The following is a 21,658-nucleotide window of genomic DNA, read 5'->3' on the forward strand; positions in this document are numbered from 1 at the left end:
TCTAAATCGACAAAGAACTCGATTTCACCAGCATTTCCACACTCCCAGAAATTATGCAAACCAGCGACCTGGTGCTGCACAGGAAACTAGAGGTTCCAGGGAACCTGAACTCAACTGGTCTATATCAATATGGTTAGAATATGCATAATAGAACCACAAACTATGTGTTGAGGTTTGTTACATACTGTCTACACACCAAGTTTCAGCCTTCTAGCTACATTAGGAAGTACCAGATTGACAAAAATTGATTTTTCAATATAGACGCCCTGCCACGCCCATTTTTGGGCGTGCAACGCCCAAATGCAATCCCAAACTAGTTTATGTCTTAAAGATGCTGCATAACAAGTTTCATCAAATTTCATCAATATTTGTGACTTTTAAAGCGTAGACGTCGAATTGTTTACAGACGACAGACAGACGACAGACACTGGGTGTCGACAAAAACTCAGCTGGACATAGTCCAGTTGAGTTAAAAACATAAAATTAGTCTTTAGCTGCATAGGGGTGCGTGTCGTTTATCATAAATCAATGCAGTGTGATATTTTCAAGAAATTGCATTTGTTTCAGGACCAGAGTGTATGTAATTAGATTGCTTGTTTGCCTCCTCGCCCTCCTACCCCCAGATTTTTGGGACCATAGAGTCCACATTTGCCCTTTTTGACATGTGGTGTTAACATTACCTTCTTGACATTATAATTAAAGACGAAAGGTCAGAACCAGTTATTCATATGACATTGGCAAGCCAACAGCCTGTCAACATTGTTTCACATCTCTGAGATTCAACACACCCACTCTATTCTCCAGCATGCCTCAGCCACCTGGTAGAACACTGCATTCTTCAAACTACCTTTGTCTCCTTCATCAGGGTTTGACGATGCTCCACTCCTTCATTACCGTACTACGTTTTCTCACCTCTGGAACAACATTCGGAGCTCCACATAGTCATGTGTTTCTGCCATTCACTCTACACGTGCACTTTCCAAAACCTTTTGCCCAATGTTGCATTCATCCATGCCATTGTTTATTCCTAATGACGCCTATTCATCTGTCATTGGTGTCTTGATTTATTAATCTACATTATGTGCCCATTAGTTTGCAGCTTTAATGCATCGTTTTATAGTTCATTGGTGAGATTTAAATAATGTATAGATCAACACTTGAAAATAGAATTTGACTCGAATGCGTCGATGACCTCCACTCACGTTAGATCCCAATTAAAGGTCAAGGAGAGATAGAGATAGAGAGGAGAGAGAGAGAGAGAGAGAGAGAGAGAGAGAGAGAGGGAGGGGTAGTGGGAGAGAGAGAGGGGTAGTGGGAGAGAGAGAGAGAGAGAGAGAGAGAGAGAGGTAGTGGGAGAGAGAGAGGGGTAGTGGGAGAGAGAGAGAGAGAGAGGGGTAGTGGGAGAGAGAGAGAGAGAGAGAGGGGTAGTGGAAGAGAGAGAGAGAGAGAGAGAGAGAGAGAGAGGGGTAGTGGGAGAGAGAGAGAGAGAGAGAGGAGTAGTGGGAGAGAGAGAGAGAGAGGGGTAGTGGGAGAGAGAGAGAGAGAGAGAGAGAGAGGGGTAGTGGGAGAGAGAGAGAGAGAGAGAGAGAGAGAGGGGTAGTGGGAGAGAGAGAGAGAGAGAGAGAGAGAGAGAGAGGGGGGTAGTGGGAGAGAGAGAGGGGTAGTGGGAGAGAGAGAGAGAGGTAGTGGGAGAGAGAGAGGGGTAGTGGGAGAGAGAGAGAGGTAGTGGGAGAGAGAGAGGTAGAGGGAGAGGGAGAGATAGAGGGAAAGAGGGAGAGGTAGAGGGAGAGGGAGAGAGGTAGAGGGAGAGAGTGAGGGGTAGCGGGAGAGAGAGAGAGGGGTAGCAGGAGAGAGAGAGAGGGGGGTAGCAGGAGAGAGAGAGAGGGGGGTAGCAGGAGAGAGAGAGAGGGGTAGCAGGAGAGAGAGAGGTAGAGGTAGAGGTAGAGGTAGGGGTAGAGGTAGGGGTAGTGGTAGGGGTAGAGGTAGGGGTAGAGGGATAGAGGGGGAGAGGGAGGGGTAGAGGGGGAGAGGGAGGGGTAGAGGGGGAGAGGGAGGGGTAGAGGGGGAGAGGGAGGGGTAGAGGGGGAGAGGGAGGGGTAGAGGGGGAGAGGGAGGGGTAGAGGGAGAGGGAGGGGTAGAGGGAGAGAGGGAGGGGTAGAGGGAGAGAGAGGGAGAGGTAGAAGTAGAGAGAGAGGTAGAGGTAGAGGTAGAGGTAGAGGTTGAGGTAGCGGGTGGAGGTGGAAGTGGACGTGGAGGTGGATGTCGAGAGGTAGAGAGGTAGAGGGACAGAAGGACAGAGAGAAAGAGATAAGTAGAAGAGAGAAAACATCACATTCTTCTATTCTAATAACACAAGTCATGAACTGCAAAATGATTTTCAAAAACATGACTTTTAACCTGTTGAACCCCAAATTGAAACAGTTCATCTTTGTGTCGTCACAGACCATACTGGTGCCAAGTTATAGTTGAAATCCCTTCTGTGGTTCACAAGTGATTGTGGTAATAAAGATTTTCAATTGAAGGTCAAATGACAATCGTTACACATCTCAAGCATACCCTCCAATGTTGACGCACAAACAACGCTTCATTTAAAAATGTTTAAGATGTGCTCGTACTTAAATTTTTCGATATTCGACTTTTTGACGCTGCCCCAAGGCCCGAGTGGGAGGTGCCAAAAATGATAGAGCTGTTCCACCTTCAAGACATGTGCTTATCATAACTATACCAAGTATGGTGAATTTTTGCACAACGGTTTAGGAGGTACTGTAACGGACAGACAGACCCGATTACAATATCGATCCCCTCCCCCCACCGCGTTTTATTTTTAAAGCGTGGGGATAATAATTATAAGGTCAGAGATGTACTCAAAGTGTTTTACCTGTTGAAAAGGAAGCTCACCATTTTTGTCACACACTTTTCCATGGAATACCAGCCATTCAACTATTACCTGGAAGTTTAAGATTAAGAGATTTGGATTTTATTGCAAAATCTTTTTTCAGGAAAGAAAGCCAAGGACAAAGGAATCCTGCTCACTTTGTTATAAACGCAGATAAAAATTTCTAAACAACAGTATCTCAAAAAGTATTGTATTGCTTAATGGACTATCAGCAAAAAAGGTCAATTGAAAAAGTTCAAAAATAGAGGCAAATGATTATAAAGTTTTGTCAATGACAAAAACAAAACAATAATAACAAGAAAGAGCAATCAGAGATTGCAGACCCTCACCAGGACGTGTTTTCAGTGTTTTTTAAGGCTTTTGTGTTAGAACAAATATGGCGGCCGAACCACGTGACTGGTTTCAGAGTTTAACTTAATCGGATGAAAATTGACAATTTTAGAAATTCAGCCTGTGTTGACCTTTTGCCCTATGTTGACCTCAAAAATAGTTGGTGGTTGGTTTCACTAATCTGATATGAAAATCCTTTTAAAATTTCAAGTCAATCGGATGAAAATTGAGGATTTTAGAAATTTGGCCTATGTTGACCTTTTGGATTATGTTGACCTCAAAAATAGTTGGTGGTTGGTTTCACTAATCTGATATGAAAATCCTTTTCAAATGTCAAGTAAATTGTATGAAAATTGAGGATTTTAGAAATATGGAAAAAAAGTGGTTAACCTTTGGTCTATTGTGATCTCAAAAATAGTTGGTGGTTGAATTCAGTATATATATATAATAACCACCTTTAGAGGCCATTTTTCCCCGCAAAGCAGGGGTTGGCCTTTTTCGGGCACCGTGGTTGTTGTTGTTTTTTGGTCCCCTTTTTGAAGCAATGTTTTACGGCCGGATGCCCTTCCTGACGCCAACCCTGTTTGTCGCCTTTTACGACAAACAGGGAATTACCAGTGAACTGGTACTCAATTAGCCGACCTCGGAAGGATGACAGGCTGAGTCAACCCCCCTGGCGTTAATTCAGCGATCGACCGGGATTCGAACCCAGGATCCTAGGATCCTAAGCCGGTACTCTCGCCGCTAGCCCAACACCAGGGTTCCCAACACCAGGGTTTGTCAGCATACTGATGCATACTGATGTTCCCAACATCAGTATGCTGATATGTAAATCCCACTCAAATTTGAAGTGAATCAGATGAAAATTGAGGATTTTCGAAATTTGAAATTGTTGTTGACCATTGGCCTACTCTGATCTCAAAAATAGTTGGTGGTTGAATTCAGTTAGCCAATATGTAAATTTCAAGTCAATCGGATGAAAATTGAGGATTTTCGAAATCCGAAAAAAGTGGTTGACCTTTGTGGCCTATGTTGACCTCAGAAAGGGGCAACCTTTTGACCTCAAAACTATATAGGATTTTGTCGGACCACGAACTCTACCGTTCAGTGAAGTTTTGAGAGGATCGGTTTAAAATTGTGACCTGTAGGCAAGTATAAGTGTGTTGACAGACAAACACACAAACAAACACACAAACCGGAGTGATCAACATACTGTACTTGCAAAAAAAAAGTTTTGCAATACCCCCTCCTCTGGCGAGGGTAATTAGAACGAGCAAATATTGCATACGTTCAGCTGGACCTGTGTTGTGTGCTTTTATAGACGTCGCGCATTCTAATTGCACATACTTTATAGATGTACTCAGTTGAAAAAAGATAATGTGTAAAAATTGCAGTCGACATTGTTAAATGATGTGCAGACAAACAGACAAAGACAGACAAGCGGACACCCTCTACTCTGGAAGTCAACAATAATAAAAATAATAATTAATCAATGCCTGGTTGAGGTAAAAGCATGCGACATATACATAAACATACACATATATATTCATATGTATACATACACTATATGATCAGACTCGGCAACGGTTGCGAGAGTAAGATGTGCATGGAAGAGGTTTCGGGAACTGAGTAGCGTGTCGTTGAAGCTGAACGGAAAGGTGTATGCTGCATGTGTGAGAAGTGTTATGATACGTAGAGCAGCAACGAAGGCTGGAAAGGGTGGAAATGCGAATGGTTCGGTGGATGTGTGGTGTATCGTTGAGAGAGAGGAAGACAAATGATGAATTGCGAAAGATGATGGGAATAGAGCCTGTGATGGATGCTGTGAAGAGAACAGGTTGAGATGGTTTGGTCATGTATTGAGGAAGGATGAAAGTGACTGGTTGAGAAGAGTGATGGAAATGAATGTAGAAGGAAGTAGAGGACGGGGAAGACCGAGAAAGACTTGGCTAAAGATGGTGGAAGAAGAAATGTGGGCAAGGGGGTTAAACAAGGAGAGATGCAGAAAATAGGGCAAAATGGAGAAGATTGTCTTGGGGACCGCAAGGCTAACCCCCGCTCTCGCAGGGAAAATGGCCTTAATATGCATGTTGTTGTTGTTGTTGTTGTTGTATACACTATAGCCATCTACATTCATCCCACATTAATCAGCTCCTGCATTAATCCCTTCCTGAGGTTATCATTTATCAAGTTGGTCTTAATGGATAAACGCCAGAGGCCATGAACACAATGACGGACAGACAGAGTGGAAGAACACGAGAGGGAATCAACTCAGGAATAATTTAGCAGTTAAATTAGCACCACGTGATCAAGGTATTGATGGGAGATTAGTATAAGCTCTGCAGTCCAGACTGATGATGCATGGGTCAGCCGAGGTCTGCGTTTTGACGACCCTTGCTCTAGGCCATTTTGTCAGCTCAAGGTAAACCCTTAAACTGAACAACCAAGATTGTCATTTAGAATGAAACTTAGACGTTAAGCTACCGATTTGCTGATCAACGCTAAAGGAATTTATCAGAAACAAAAATAAAACTTGCATTTTAAACTTCGAATAGACGAGTTTTGCCTTTTGGTAACAGACAAGTGAAACCTATTGACATTTTATAACGTCACGTGTTCATATTGTGGAAGCATTTCAAAGTAACAATCCAACATACCAACCATGACGGCACCATTTACATCTTTTATGGCACACAGGAACTTGCCTTCGTTTTGTCATTTCCAAATCAACTGTTCTGAATCTCAAGCAAACAGACACTACCATGGGTGAGACGGCACAGCCACCGACCGACAGTGGCAGGGTGAATATGCAAGATCTCACCGCGGTGGCACCAGCATGTCGCGTAGGACTGATGAGACGTCCCGTCCAAATTTCTGAACGCATGAGCTCCAGATTGGTGGCACCGACACCAGGTACAAGAGCAACATCCTCGACACGCCGAAAGCCTCCGATGATCCTTCGATGACGTACCATTGCTTGGGCCATTGCCCGCGAAACTCCCGGAAGTGTCATCAGCTGCTCCTCTGTAGCCAGATTAACATTGAGACGCTCAGCAAGGGGCAACGTTGGAAGGGGATCCTCCACAGAGCCGGTTTCTTCACCAACAGTAGGCTGACCAGAGATGTCCCGGAAGTTGCATACGGCACTGACCTTCCGTTTATGCCGAGTTATACAGACAGCTGCACCGTTGCTGTTGACCTTGCAACGCCCAGAACACCGAGCCGTGCTTGTGCCATTGATTCCAGATGACTTGCGGCCGTGACATGTTAGATTTCCACCCATGATGGTCTGGGATGGGGAAGAAGAAACAAGTTAACCATCTTTTCTTCCATTCATAGTTCTAACCAAGAGTGTGCAATGGATAATCAAATTGTGAGGAGGGTACTTTTGGCCGTTCATGCACTGTTGATATTATCAACAAGCATTTTACCAATTAAAAATACCAATACCCACAAAAAAACACATCTCACTGAAATATTATTATTATTTTTTTTTTTTAAGGCAGAAAAAACACACACACACACACACACACACACACACACACACACACACACACACACACACACACACACACACACACACACACACACACACACACACACACACACACACACACACCAGTATCAAGTGATAAGATACGGTACAAATTTCAACAGAAATCAGCAAGCATACTGTTACATTTGTGGGGGTAGAGGACGAGTTACCATAGTAGAGGTAGGATCATATAAGTCCTCTCAACATGTGGTCCTCTCGTCGACCTACCCTACCAAAGTGCTCGTCGAGACCAGAGCTGATGGCCGGCCGACTAGAAAGAACATTTATTTTATATTTTCTCTTTCCCCTTGTCATCTGTCATCATCTTGTCATCTTTCCAAAGCCTGGTGTTGGCTTAGCGGCTAGGGTGCCAGCTTAGGATCCTATGATTCTGGGTTCGAATCCTGGTCGATCGCTGAATTAACGCCAGGGGGGTTGACTCAGCCTGTCATCCTTCCGAGGTCAGCTAATTGAGTACCAGTTCACTGGTAATTCCCTGTTTGTCGTAAAAGGCGACAAACAGGGTTGGCGGCTGGAAGGGCATCCGGCCGTAAAACATTGCTTCAAAAAGGGGACCAACAAAAACAACAACAACCACGGTGCCCGAAAAAGGCCAACCCCCGCTTTGCGGGGGAAAATGGCCTCTAAAAGGTGGTTGGTTTTTTTTCCCCTTGTCAGTATTTGTGTCCGAATAGAGACGTCTCAAAGTAGTATTAATTTGACCTCAACCTACATTTTGCAGTGCTTGACTTTTATGAAACCATTCGTGTGTTGCATTTTGTGTGTCGTGTTTCTTTGTTGTGGTTTTTGGGAAATCAACGCGTGTGTTTGGTGCAGGTAAGCACCTTGTTTCCTTCACCCGCGCACGACGGAACAACCGCCATTTTCGGCTACGCGCCTTGGAGTCAAGACCGTTATGGCTATTCGTCACCCAGCGGTGTTAATCGCCGGGCTGACGGGACAAAACTTTCATATTGCATTGTGGGATTGTTCCGCAAGACATTTTGTAACAGGTCAGTCTTATCACAATTAATGTACACATCCTGCAATGTGGGACTTTGACAGACATATGAATGCTAATGAAGCCTTGTGCACATGCGATGTGTGCATTTACATTGACTCGGTTCTGCTCTCTGGGCACTTTTAATCTGCAGTTGTTAACACAAAATCTATGATGAAAATAGTCTTTTAAACATAATTTTCAGCATTTGTATGAAAGTGGCGATTTCCAAAATGATTTAACCACAATTTTTATGTCACTGAATGCAAATCGGAATCGTGGAAATATGCGAGAAAAAACAAACATTCCTACAACCCTTTTTATGCCTCCGCTCCCGAAGGCGGCCGGAGGCATTATGTTTTCGGGTTGTCCATCCGTCGGTCTGTCCATACGGGCGAAACCTCATTTTTCTCAGCAACCACATGTCCGATTGAGACGAAACTTTAAGGGTACGATCGACACCCATGCAGAATGGTTTATGACAATTGCAACATCATAGGTCACGTGGTATGGCAGCCATCTTAGATTAAACGCAAATAATTAAAATATATATTTCTCGAAAACAGCTGAATGGAAAAACTTGAAACTTGGCACATTGTCAAGTACTCCCAATGGGGAACAAAAGCATGATAATGATGACATCATCGGTGAAGTGGTATACCAGCCATAAATGTTTTAAACGAATGCCTTATCCTAAAAATCTGAAATTGCATGCACATGATCTAAGATCCATTTTTATTGAAATATTAAATTTATGACATCATAGGTCATATGGTTTGGCAGCCATATTGGATTGAAGTAAAATATTAAATAATTATATCTCTGAAACCACTTACCCTATCGATGTGAAAGTTTACAAATGTCATCCAACACCATTGTTGCATATAGTTTGAAAATGGCGACGTCGTAGGTCACGTGGTTTGGCAGCCATCCTGGCTAGAAAACGAACCTTATCGATTCAACGTGAAGCTTCACAAACGTGATCCCCTACCCATACATATGCAGTGTGTACATTTTTGATGTCATAGGTCACGTGGTTTGGTAGCCCTATTAGCTTGAAAGCCGATATTTTAAAAAAAATCCCTTCTCCGAAAACGTTTCACCGATCGATGCGAAACCTGCCCTACGGGTAAAAATGTGATGCTTCAAAACAGCTTAAGAGATTTAAATTAAATTTGTTTATTTTTAGGACAGTAAATGAGGGCATCTACCACATTGTCATGGGCAGGGACTACGCAGAGACATATTGGCAGCACAGTCACATTGCTCTAGTTTGTATACCAAGTCAAGGCTCATATAAGAGCTAACATGTAGAAACATATAATAAAGGGAGCGGGAGACAAGAGGGGGAGAGAGGGAAGCACAACAGTAGGGAATAGGGACATCGGGAGATCTGTGGAAGGGAGAGGGCTGGGACACGGTACACAGGATAAACAAGATGTACACGACAGGGACATTCCAGGAAAGAAAACAGGGAATTTGAAGGAGGTGGATTTGTGGTGGATTAACGGGGGTAGAAAAGATCATGGTTTTTGATGGGGGTAGACATGAGATGGTGGTGAACAGCTGTTTTGAAGACCTGGAGGGAAGAGTGGGATTGAAGGGAGTGGGGGAGTTTGTTCCAGAGGCGGGAGAAAAGAGGAATGAAGGAGTGAAGGTGAGCAGAGAGTCTTGATTTTGGAAGTTTCACCAGAAGAGGGTTTCTGACAGACCTTGTGTGTTCTGGAGAAACATTTGGGGGACAGAGCACAGACAGAGCATGGGGAGCTAGGCCAGAGAGGAGTCAGTAGAAGATAAAAAGAACGCCAACCTGCCGACGGTGAGAGATTGAAAAGCCCTCAGAATCAGCTTCATTGTGGGAGATACCAATGACTGAAAGCTTTGGTTTCTACAGCGTGAAGCTGAGCTAGGTGTGAGGCAGGAGCACCAGCCCAGAGGGGAGAGCAGTACTCCATCAAGCTGCAGATGAAAGCTTTGTATGTGGTGAGAAGCTCAGTTGTGCCAAGGACTTCACACGACAGAAAATGCCCAGTTGGCGACTGGCTTTGTAGGCCAGCTAGGGAATGTGGCGTTCCTCGGAAAGATCAGGGTGGATAGTGAGACCCCAAAAGCCTGAGTGACAGAACCTTCTTTGAGAGGATTGTTCAGAAAGTAGATGGGAGGGTTTTCCAGACAGTCTTTTTGGAGAGACATAGTGAGAGTGAGATTTGTCAGGATTGAAAGACATGCTCCAATTATTGGACCAGCTTCTAGTTTTATGCAGGATTGCAAAGAGTGATGAGGCTGCTGCCTGCCGATCTGAGGGATGAGAGATGCACCGACAGAGAGATGAGTCATTCGCAACCAGATAAAGAGAATTTTGCAGAGAGTAGGAGAGATCATTTATGAAGGTTAAAAAAGCACAGGGCCCAGAACACTGCCTTGGGGAACTCCAGCCTGGACAAGAAGAGATGAGAAAATTCCATTGAGGGCCACACATTGACTACGACAGGAGAGGAAATCCGTGAGCCGTGAGTGGAGATTTCCATGGACACCATAAGAGGGGAGTTTGGAGAGCAGGGAGGGGTGCCAGACCATAATCAAAGGCACAAGATATGTTAAGGGAGACAGCTCTGATTTCCTGTTTGGCATTGAGGCCATCCATCCATTGTTGAGACAGCAGAAGCAGCATGTCCAGAGGAGAGTAGCCTGGTCTGAATCCAAATTGATGATCGAAGATCAAGCCTTTGGAGAAGAGGAAGGTTTTGATATCCGAAGCAATGATGGATTCCATGACCTTGCTGATTTTTGGGAGCAGGCTGATTGGTCTGTCATTGAAAGGATCTGCTTCTGCACCTTTTTGTGTAAAGCGGTAATGTTTGCCGATTTCCAAACAGATGGCAGATGATCGTGAGCAAAATAAAGGATGAATAGAAAGATGATGAAAAACAAAAGAAAGATGATACATTCTCTAGCATTAGACTGTTCTGCAAGAGATTTATGATGATGTTCATCAGGCTGAATCCCCGTTCACATTCAGCAGAATTTACAGGAATAATGTTCAAGATGTGACTAAGCAACAATAGGCCATCTTGTGCAACTCTGTTCTTCTCTTTACAGTCCATGAATCCTTCAGTTGCACTTCTAGAATCGAGGTGAAAATGTTGAGCAAGCCGTTTGATTTGGGTTTCACCATAGCACTCCACTCATCCATTCCTTCATGCCAGTTAGCTGGGTCGAGAGCTTCAATCTTTTGAAGCAAGTCAGAATACTGGGCTGTGTTTTCAACTGCTGCTCCTTGGTTTGTGATGGTGGTGGATGCTGTTGTAAACAGTCTCAGCTCCATATTTGCAATAAGGCTTGCAAGAAACATCCCAGCCTTGATGTGTTGCATTTTTGGGTTTCATTGCAATGGAATGAAATTGAAATCCAGTTTCTCTGTAACATTCATGGCTTCTTCCAACTTGTCTCCTGCCTGTTCTATCATGGAAGAGAGCTGTCGGATGGCACACTTCATCAGCTTGTCAGCCTTTGGCAAGGTTATTTTGCGGTCTTGAAGTTGCAGAGACAGATCTCTTCCAACACGTCATACATTAGACCAAGGTCACATCGGAACTCTTTCAATCCCAACCGAATGATTAGCCCCTTGTATTTTGACCTTTCCTTAGCATCCCTAGTTGCATCCTATGAGGCAGTAGAAAAGCTACTAGCAGCCCAACGGGCATCAAGCACCCTTTCAATCTTTGGGAGATGGACTTCCAACTCGTGCTTTTTCTACTAATTCACGATGATTTTTTGGTGACTGGCTGTAAAGTGAGTAGAGTATCCAGAAAAAATGTAAAATGGTTGATACCATTCACTTATTTTACGGCATCTCTGCCTGCCAGCTCAAGTCTGTCGTTGAGGCAGTGCCAAACAATAATGGTCGGGTACATCTGCTGAAGCTGGGCTGCAACTCCACATTTCCTGCCTAACGTTACACTTGCCCCATCACAAGCGAAGGCAAGGAGGTTATCTTGTATGAATGAAGTCTTTCCCCAGGCCCCACTTGTGTAGGGAGCTCAGCAAACTGTTTGTTATGATTTCGCTGATTAGCACTCCAGCTCAACTAAGTCTAGGAAAAGCACTATTGGAACATCATATATGATAGAACTCAGGTAGACTACCATAGCTGATTTTTACCTCACCTGGAACGAAGTTCAGGGGAGCTTATGTGATGGTGTGTCGTCCGTCCGTCAGTCCATCTGTCCGTAAACACTTGCAACTTCTTCTCCAAAACCGCTGAAGGGATTGTGACCAAACTTGGCACAAATGATATTTGTTATGTTATGACTAAAGTTTGTTCACAGCATGAAAAAAATGAGGTGGTATATGGGGTTAGGGGAGGGGGAGGGGGGGGGGTTGCCCCCAAAATAGGTATTTTTTTGTGTGTTTGTTTAAAGTCTTATGATTATGTTAGTATGATTCTACATGCTGCCCTGTCTTCTAGCAACCATTGAAATTGGTTTAAAATACCTTTAATCAGTGTAGTATACTGCTTATTCTACCAGGTGAGCACCAGGGGTATTGCCCCTATGTTTACTAATTGTGGTTGTTTCATCTGTTAATACACTGAATTTTGCCCGATTTGTAACTATGTGTTGGACAGTTTTGTTTCTGTATATTTTGCAGTGTGGTCAATTATGCTAGTCGCAGTGTATCTGGAGTGCTGGAATGTGAAGTGATTCCCATGGCAAGACATTTTGTTGCTGAAGTTGAATCAGATCATTGCAATCGGAGTATGACATATTCATCTTGGCAAGTAGGTACGCTGTGCGAAATACAGAAGACGCTTTCTCAACATCAGTTTCAACTTGTTTCTTAAGCTTCTCTTCCAGTGGTTTGTCAGATCTAAGAATTTTTTCTTTCTGCATGTGAGTGACACTTGAACATGCTGTGTTTGTAGATTTTTCTCTGCAAACACGATATCTGATATTGCTGATTGCCAGCTGTACTGTATGTCAATGTAGCTGATGTTCACTCTGGGGATAAGAACATGCCATTTTCTTTGAAGACGATAAGCTTTTGTGGTTTCACTTCAGCACAGGTGTTATAACCAAGATACTTACCACTCGTTGTAAGCTATGGGTTTGCTTTCTTGAAATGGATATACAGTGCATTCAGAAAGTATTCAGACCCCTTCACTTTTTTCACATTTTGTTATGTTGCAGCCTTATGCTGAAATCGTTTAAATTCATTTTTTCCCTCATCAATCTACACTCAATACCCCATAATGACAAAGAGAAAACAGGATTTTAGAAAGTTTTGCAAATTTATTAAAAAGAAAAAACTGAAATATCACATTGACTCAGTACTTAGTTGAAGCACCTTTGGCAGCGATTACAGCCCCGAGTCTTCTTGGTTACGATGCGACAAGCTTTGCACACCTGGATTTGGGGATTTTCTGCCATTCTTCTCTGCAGGTCCTCTCAAGCTCTGTCAGGTTGGATGGGGACCGTCGGTGGACAGCCATTTTCAGGTTTCTCCAGAAATGTTCGATTGGGTTCAAGTCAGGGCTCTGGTTGGGCCACTCAAGGACCTTCACAGAGTTGTCCCTAAGCCACTCCTGCATTGTCTTGGCTGTGTGCTTAGGGTCATTGTCCTGTTGGAAGGTGAACCTTCGGCCCAGTCTGAGGTCCTGAGCGCTCCGTTTCAGGTTTTCAATAAGGATATCTCTGTACTTTGCTCCGTCCATTGTTCCCTCAACCCTGACCAGTCCTCCAGTCCATGCTGCTGAAAAACACCCCCACAGCATGATGCTGCCACCACTATGCTTCACCGTTGGGATGATATTGGGCAGGTGATGAGCGGTGCCTGGTTTCCTCCAGACGTGACACTTAGAATTGAGGCCAAACAGTTCAATCTTGGTTTCATCAGACCACAGAATCTTGTTTCTCACAGTCTGAGAGTCCTTTCGGTGCTTTTTTGCAAACTCCAAGTGGGCTTTCATGTGTCTTTCACCGAGGAGAGGCTTACGGCTGGCTACTCTGCCATAAAGCCCAGATCGGTGGAGTGTTACAGTGATGGTTGTCCTTCTGGAAGTTTCTCCCATCTCCACACAGGATCTCTGGAGCTCAGCCAGAGTGACCATCGGGTTCTTGGTCACCTCTCTTATGCCTCGGTCACAAATGGTCTGCGGCGTGTTGGCGGCGGCCGCAAGTCCCCAAAATTGCCATAACCGTGCGGTGGCTGCACGGTAGATACGGTAGCCGTGAGGCGATCTCAAGGTTTTTTGCTCGTTGCAGGGGCTTACGATTTTTAAAATTTGACATTAAACTTTTTTTGGAAATCGCGAGGCCGTAGGCCACAACCCCACCGCATGTAGTATCGCAAGGTCACTGTACGGTTGCCGTGAGGCGACCTCAAGGTCACCTCACGGTTTTTACCGTCTGGTGTGCCTAGAAAATCGTACGGCAGCCGCAACAACCGTGAGGCCTCCTTACTGTCACCTCACGGTGGTCTTGCGGCCTCCGTGAGATGGCCGTACGATGTTCTAAATATCGTACGGCGGCCGAGCAGTGATTTTAGTGCTGCCGTACGATGGCCTAACGGCAACCGTGAGTTGGCGGCCGCCGTACGATCATGAAGAGATATATATTGCATGGTGTGACACTAGCCAGATCGTCAAGATGGCGTCGATTCCACCACAGAGACTGCGCCTGGCACACCTGAGATTACGACTTGCGGCGGCCTCACGGCGGCCGCAACAACCGTGCGGGCGCCTTGCGATTGCCTTGCGGTCGCCGTGAGAGCGCCTCGCGGTTCGCCTTGCGGTCTCCTCACGCATTTTGATTTCACGACTTTTACGATTGCCGTGCGGACCCCGTAACATTTGTGAACACTGCTGCCGCAGCCCGCAAAGCCGTACGATTTGTAAAAATCCTATCTATAAACCGCAGACTGCAGAACCGTGCGGCGGCAGCATCATATGTGGCTAAGGCATTACCAAGGCCCTTCTCCCCCGATTGCTCAGTTTGGCCGGGCGGCCAGCTCTAGGAAGAGTCCTGGTTGTTCCAAACTTCTTCCATTTAAGAATTATGGAGGCCACTGTGCCCTTGGAACCTTCAATGCAGCAGAAATTTTTTTGTAGGCTTCCCCAGATCTGTGCCTCAACACAATCCCGTCTGAGCTCTGCAGGCAGTTCCTTCGACCTCATGGCTTGGTTTTTGCTCTGATATGCATTGTCAGCTGTGAGACCTTATATAGACAGGTGTGTGCCTTTCCAAATTATGTCCAATCAATTGAATTTACCACAGATGGACTCCAATCAAGGTGTAGAAACATCTCAATGATGATCAAGAGAAATGGGAGGCACCTGAGCTAAATTTCAAGTGTCATAGCAAAGGATCTGAATACTTATGTCAATGTGACATTTCAGTTTTTTCTTTTTAATAAATTTGCAACACTTTCTAAAACCCTGTTTTGTCTTTGTTATTATGGGGTATTGAGTGCAGATTGATGAGGGAAAAAAATGAATTTCAACGATTTCAGCATAAGGCTGAAACATAACAAAATGTGAAAAAACTGAAGGGGTCTGAATACTTTCTGAATGCACTGTGTGTATATTGTCGCGATCCCGGCTGTGAAATGGTTCCCAGCACGGAATACGGACGTTAATGTCCGGGCTTCAAGTAGTCCACGGAGTGGACAGAGAGAACTCAATAAACACAATTGTGTTTTAATCGGCCTTCTAGGGGTAAGGCACGATGCTTTATTGGCTCGATCACAAAACCATGAAAGGTAACAAAATGGAATAAACTGCACAAAGCCTGCAGGAACTGTCGGCAACAGACGCTCCAAACAGGACGCAGGTAAGATCACTCGCGGCTCCAATCGACGATCTCCGGGACTCGGAGGGTAACAGGATGGAATTCACCGCACAAGGCCGGCAGGAACGGTCGGCCAGCAGCTCCAACACGAAGCAGGCAATCACTCGCGGTTCCAATCTACGAGATCCGGGAATCACTCGTTCTCTTCCGGAGTTACTCGCTCGTAAAATACCGAACTGTAATCGACCAGCCCAACTCGGCTGTCGTGAGGATTCAAGGAAAGCCCTTTTGAGATTTCCCACTCGGAGCCTTCGAGCCGCGTCCGTTGCATAAGATGGCGACCGCGCTCTCTGAACTCTCCACCAATCACGTGCCGAATCGCCTCCCGATCGCATGAGGCTCCAAGGAGGCCACGTCACGCGGTGGGCGGGGCACCAAATCTGGGTGAGAACAGGTGGTTTCACCGGTGGTTTCTCACAGTCCTCCCCCCCTAAGTAAAAACCCCGTCGAATAGACGGCGTTTTTAAAACCAGTATTTGTAGTAGGTGCAAATCACATGGCAAGATGATGGCGGTAATCGCTAACAGGCAATTAACGCAATTAACAATTATTAACACTTATTAACAACAATAACGCAACAACGCAACAATACAACGCAACGCAATAGCGCAACAATAACGCAATTATTAACGCACAGGCAATTAACAGGCATTAACAGGTTAACAATGAACCAGTTTGGTTTTTTTTTGTTTTTTTTTCTCACACACAAATTTTAACACCATACACCACATTAATATCTACCCTACAAGAGTTACACTTCACACAAAGCACAATAGAGAGGCAAGGGGGCCAAACTCAAGTTGGGGGAAGCGTTGACAGGAAGGAAACGGGCCGAGACCTAGAGCGGCGGGTACTCCTCCGGTGTCGAGAACAACAGTCATATGCGTAATGACCCCTTTCACCGCACTGGTAACATCGATCGTTCGGGTCGAAAGGCCTGCGGACCAAAGGGCGTCTGAAACGAGGCCGCCGCGACATGCCATTCGACATCTCGACGCACACACGCGATCCGCAAATTAACCTTCCATCAAGGGCTCTGACCGAATCTTCAGCATCTCGTGGCTCTTCAAACTCAACAACTGCAAATCCAGGTGGGTTTCGAGCAACCCATACGTTGCGGAGTGGTCCGTAATGTTCGAAGACCCTCCCTAGCTCGGCTTTCGCTGCTCCATTGCCCAGGTTTCCCACATATACCTTAGCATTAGCGTTCCTGCTGAATCGCGACATGGCGGGAGCGGTCCCTGAGGAGCACGGCACCTGAGGGTGGCTTGACGGGAGGCTCGGGTGGACTTCAGCTGACGCAACGTCACCGTCGGGAACTGGAGTCGAGGCGCTAGGCTCCTCGGGCCAGAGTGAAGATATGTCTGACTCCGCCACTCTCTCCGCCTGTTTACTCTGGGATCTAGTGACCCCCCCACAGGTCAGAGTCAATGACTCCTCCCTGGCCATGGCATCATTGCCAATCAGCAAGGAGACCCCGGGTATCGGGTAGTAGGGTACCACCACACAGGTCACTGGACCCTTAAAAATGTCACTCCGGACCTCGAGGAGGGCAAGGGGATACCGGCCAAGAACCCGGTCAATGCCCCGAAGGAGGGTATACTCGCCGGTATAACGCATCTGAGAGGCCGGAACTACCCCCGCCCGGAGAACACACCGTGTCGCCCCAGTATCCCGAAGGTATTGGGCCTCAAACTTCAGCATCGAATCAGGGCCACCCACTAAGGCTGTCCCTGAATAATCCTGGTACAGTGGATGAATGGAATTAGCCTCGGTGGCAGTGACCTCGGTCACCGATGCCACCGTCGTGTGCGAGGGCCCGGCGGATGAGCTCCACTGATCTCCCTCCGACTTAACAGGAGGGTTGCCTCGGTAGGCCGGACTAGCGGGATTAGAGAAGCAGCGGTTTTCACCGTGCCCCACGCGTTTGCAGAAATCGCACCAGGGCCCTGCCCTGGTCTGCGGCTCGCGACCGCCACCAGTGGAGGGCATCGGAGAACCCCTCTCCTCGATCCAGCCGCCGGGCAGACGGGGGGCGGTCTTGATCGCAGACTCCTCCGTCTTACGACGCGACTGCGTGACTTGCAGCATTTTGCACGCCAAAACATGTTTATCAATAAGGTTGACGCAGTCTGCCAAGGAAACAGTGTCTTTGTCGACAAGAAACAATGCTAAGTCAGGCGGAAGCTGTTGATCGATACGGTAACGCACCAGGAGTTCCGCAACCGCTTGAGGTAACTCCACCTTGCTCCCCTTGAACCATCTCTGCAGCTGTTCCAACAAGGCCCGCGAATGTTCCTCATAGGTTTGACTGGACTGACGAGTCCAGCTGAAAAAATTTCTCCTATAAATACACGCGGACACCGCATAGGCGTTCAAAATCTCGGCCTTCAATGCCCTGTATTTGTTTGCGTCCTCGGTTGCCATCCTCGCATATACCTCCCTCGCCTTCTCAGATAGATGGCTCACAAGATGGCCGACCCACAAGCTCTCATCAATGCCACCGGCAGCCAACAACTTCTCCGCCATCTCCAGATACGCTTCTGGCTTCGTGTCTCCCGTCCAGTCCGGCAAACGAACATGAACAGTTTCCGGGACTCTTGCAGCAGACCCCTCTGCCCGCGGTCGTTCAGTCAACATTCGCAACTCATGCTCTCTGACGCGTTCAGCTTCTGCTGCTGCCGCACGCTCTCTCTCTCTCTCACGCTCTCTCTCTGCTGCTGTCTCTGCTGCCGCATGCGCTCTCTCTGCTGCCGCAGCACGCTCTGCCTCTGCTGCTGCCGCACGCTCTCTCTCTCTCTCACGCTCTCTCTCTGCTGCCGCACGCTCTCTCTCTGCTGCCGCAGCACGCTCTGCCTCTGCCCTGTCATTCTCCCTGTTATACATGTCAAGTTGTTGAACCGGAGTCAGCCCGGTCCAGAAGGGCGAACGCATGCATTTAGTCATGATGGAATCGCTTCCTAACATATCGGGTTTAGTGACTGGGTCAAGGCTGATTGCGTCGCTCGCATCGCCACCCACGCGACCGTCAACATGATCAGGTTGAACTCTCACTTCTCTGGTCGACATAGCTTGGCTACGAGTTATCATAAGACAAGGCACAAAACACAACGCTCAAACACAACGCTCTGTTGGGGAAATACGACACGAACTACACAATATCACCACCGCACATCAAATTGCCAATGAGAAAAATACCACGTACAAATACTCACGTTTTTTTTTTTTTTGGTCGGTTGTTTGGAGGGATCCGAGGCTCACTTATTCTGCAGTGAAGCACCACCCAAGACAGCGTCCTACGGCGAGAAAGTTCCTCCAAGACGGCGTCCGCTGGTGAGAAGATGCAGAGAAGATGCAGATGCCGAATTCCCGTCTCAATTCGAATGTCTCTCACTTGAAAGATCCTAGGACGAGCAACCCATTTGTCGCGATCCCGGCTGTGAAATGGTTCCCAGCACGGAATACGGACGTTAATGTCCGGGCTTCAAGTAGTCCACGGAGTGGACAGAGAGAACTCAATAAACACAATTGTGTTTTAATCGGCCTTCTAGGGGTAAGGCACGATGCTTTATTGGCTCGATCACAAAACCATGAAAGGTAACAAAATGGAATAAACTGCACAAAGCCTGCAGGAACTGTCGGCAACAGACGCTCCAAACAGGACGCAGGTAAGATCACTCACGGCTCCAATCGACGATCTCCGGGACTCGGAGGGTAACAGGATGGAATTCACCGCACAAGGCCGGCAGGAACGGTCGGCCAGCAGCTCCAACACGAAGCAGGCAATCACTCGCGGTTCCAATCTACGAGATCCGGGAATCACTCGTTCTCTTCCGGAGTTACTCGCTCGTAAAATACCGAACTGTAATCGACCAGCCCAACTCGGCTGTCGTGAGGATTCAAGGAAAGCCCTTTTGAGATTTCCCACTCGGAGCCTTCGAGCCGCGTCCGTTGCATAAGATGGCGACCGCGCTCTCTGAACTCTCCACCAATCACGTGCCGAATCGCCTCCCGATCGCGTGAGGCTCCAAGGAGGCCACGTCACGCGGTGGGCGGGGCACCAAATCTGGGTGAGAACAGGTGGTTTCACCGGTGGTTTCTCACAATATATATATTTTATTTATATATATAATATATATATATATATATATATAATTATATATATATATATATATATATATATATATATATATATATATATATATATATATATATATATATAAATAAATATATATATAAAAATATATATATTGTTGCGGATCCCGGGTTCGTCAATGTACTAAGGGGGGTTTATGCCCTGCTCCCCCTCAAACTCTGGGTCCACTGAGGCCGCCGTCCACGACTAAGTTCGTGGTTGACGGATTGCTAAGCAATTCCGATCGCCAATCTCCCAGTCACGCGTCGAAGAGTTTACTGGTCAATATTCCAAATACCTTCAAGACACATGCCCGGAGAAACCGGGGACCGGACCCTCGCTTCCACACACCTTATTCAATTGCGTGCCGAGTGGATTTGCACGGTGTGGAAAGAGGCGTTACGCGACGTGATTTATGAACCCGATTCGAGCCAAATTCGGTCTCGGATGATGCTCCGCCAATGGAGAAAGGTCGTACCGAACAGGTAGGAAAGGAATCAAATGTACAGCCTTTTATTTTGAAGGCACAGAGAAACAGAGACGAAGATTCAGCTTGCCAATTCTTACCTATCATAATAAACCCCACTGGCGCCTTCACACTCTGACACACACACACTCAGGGAATAACACTCTGGTTCAGGGCGTACCGATGTACGTGCTGGGATTGCCTCGCAATGGGCCACGTGGTCTCGTGTGCACAGTTCGGTCCTCACGTGCAGCCTGGACGAGGTCAGGTCCGAAGGACGAACCGCCACCTCAAAGTCGGCATGGACGAACTTAGCACAGGTGGGACAAGCTGCCACGCAGGCAGACAAACTTCGGCTCAGGTGAGTCGTGGGAGAAGCCAACGCTTGCAGGTCAGCCGGATGGCGCAAGAGATCGGCGCAGAAGCGATGGTTGTTGATGAAGAACACAAAGGCCAAACACATGTCGTGGGAGCTACGAAAAAGCAAACGAGGTGTCGTGGGCGTGGCGAAAATGGCAAGAGCTCAGGTGTGTCCTCTGCGCTGCGAAATCCAAGGCAAAGAGAATGAAATTGCGATCCGCGTGGGCTTTTACCAGATCCACCCACGCATGCAAAAATGTTCCACAGCCTCCCATTGGCTGAGGCTTGTCGCATCATGGCGACGGGTTCCCGGCTCGCCATTGGTCACCTGGGCCGTGCTTTTGGCCACGCCTGCCTGCTCATTAAAAATGGCTTCCCTCAACCAACGAGGGTTTGAAATCCTGTGTAACTTCAACGCATATTGGTTTTGATTACAACACAATGGGAAAGGGCGAATCTTTACATTCAATAGAAAATAACTAACTACTGCAGGCTACATGTTGTTGTGCAATGAACTATCGGGGGTTTGCCTTTATGGCAAAACCGCAACACTACCCCCTTCTCTCACCAATACTCGACCCAAGTCGTCCATATGGAGTGGCTGGGGTGAGCTGGCATTCATTTAAACATTACTTTTAGTGTGACACGTAGATGTGATTCCCCTAACATTTTTAACTCTAATCTCAATGTGTGCAACTTTTTTTTTTTTTTTTTTTAACATTTAAAATGTACATTTTAAAACTAAATATGTCCCTCCTAATGCGTTGAGAAACTACCCAACAGATTCACACCCACAACCTTATACTGTTCACATATTGCTGGAATTTTGAAACTAAACACATAACCAGTGGGCAGCATTTTTACATTTTACACTAAAACACAATTTCTTTCACAAAAACTATGACCCAGGACCTGGACTTGAGGAATAAAGTTTGGAGCACTTGTTGCTGGAGTCATATTCATGCTTCTTGCCTTGGTAGGCGGCCTAACAAAATCCGGCTGGCCCTGACAGGCCATTTCATACAGGCCATTTCAAGATCAGGGCCATCTAAATCTTCATAATTGCACACATGGATCACTTTTTTTTAA

General features: G+C 46.4%; 1 protein-coding gene across 6 annotated transcripts in view; it reads right to left on the reverse strand.

The window, feature by feature from the left end:
- Positions 1-21,658, reverse strand: part of EEPD1 (endonuclease/exonuclease/phosphatase family domain containing 1) — an 89,308-nt gene that overhangs the window by 30,352 nt on the left and 37,298 nt on the right. For 5 of the 6 annotated variants that reach the window (XM_068108754.2, XM_078772970.1, XM_068108752.2 and 2 more), the window contains one exon: positions 6,048-6,515. In XM_068108754.2, coding sequence (XP_067964855.2) covers positions 6,048-6,509 — 462 coding nt within the window. In that variant the 5' untranslated portion in view covers positions 6,510-6,515. The remainder of the gene's footprint in view (positions 1-6,047; positions 6,516-21,658) is intronic. The other variant, XM_078772972.1, reaches the window with a different exon arrangement.

The sequence above is a fragment of the Myxine glutinosa genome, chromosome 2 (assembly GCF_964187855.1).
Source record: "Myxine glutinosa chromosome 2, kmMyxGlut1.1, whole genome shotgun sequence".
Taxonomy (NCBI): Eukaryota; Metazoa; Chordata; class Myxini; order Myxiniformes; family Myxinidae; genus Myxine; species Myxine glutinosa.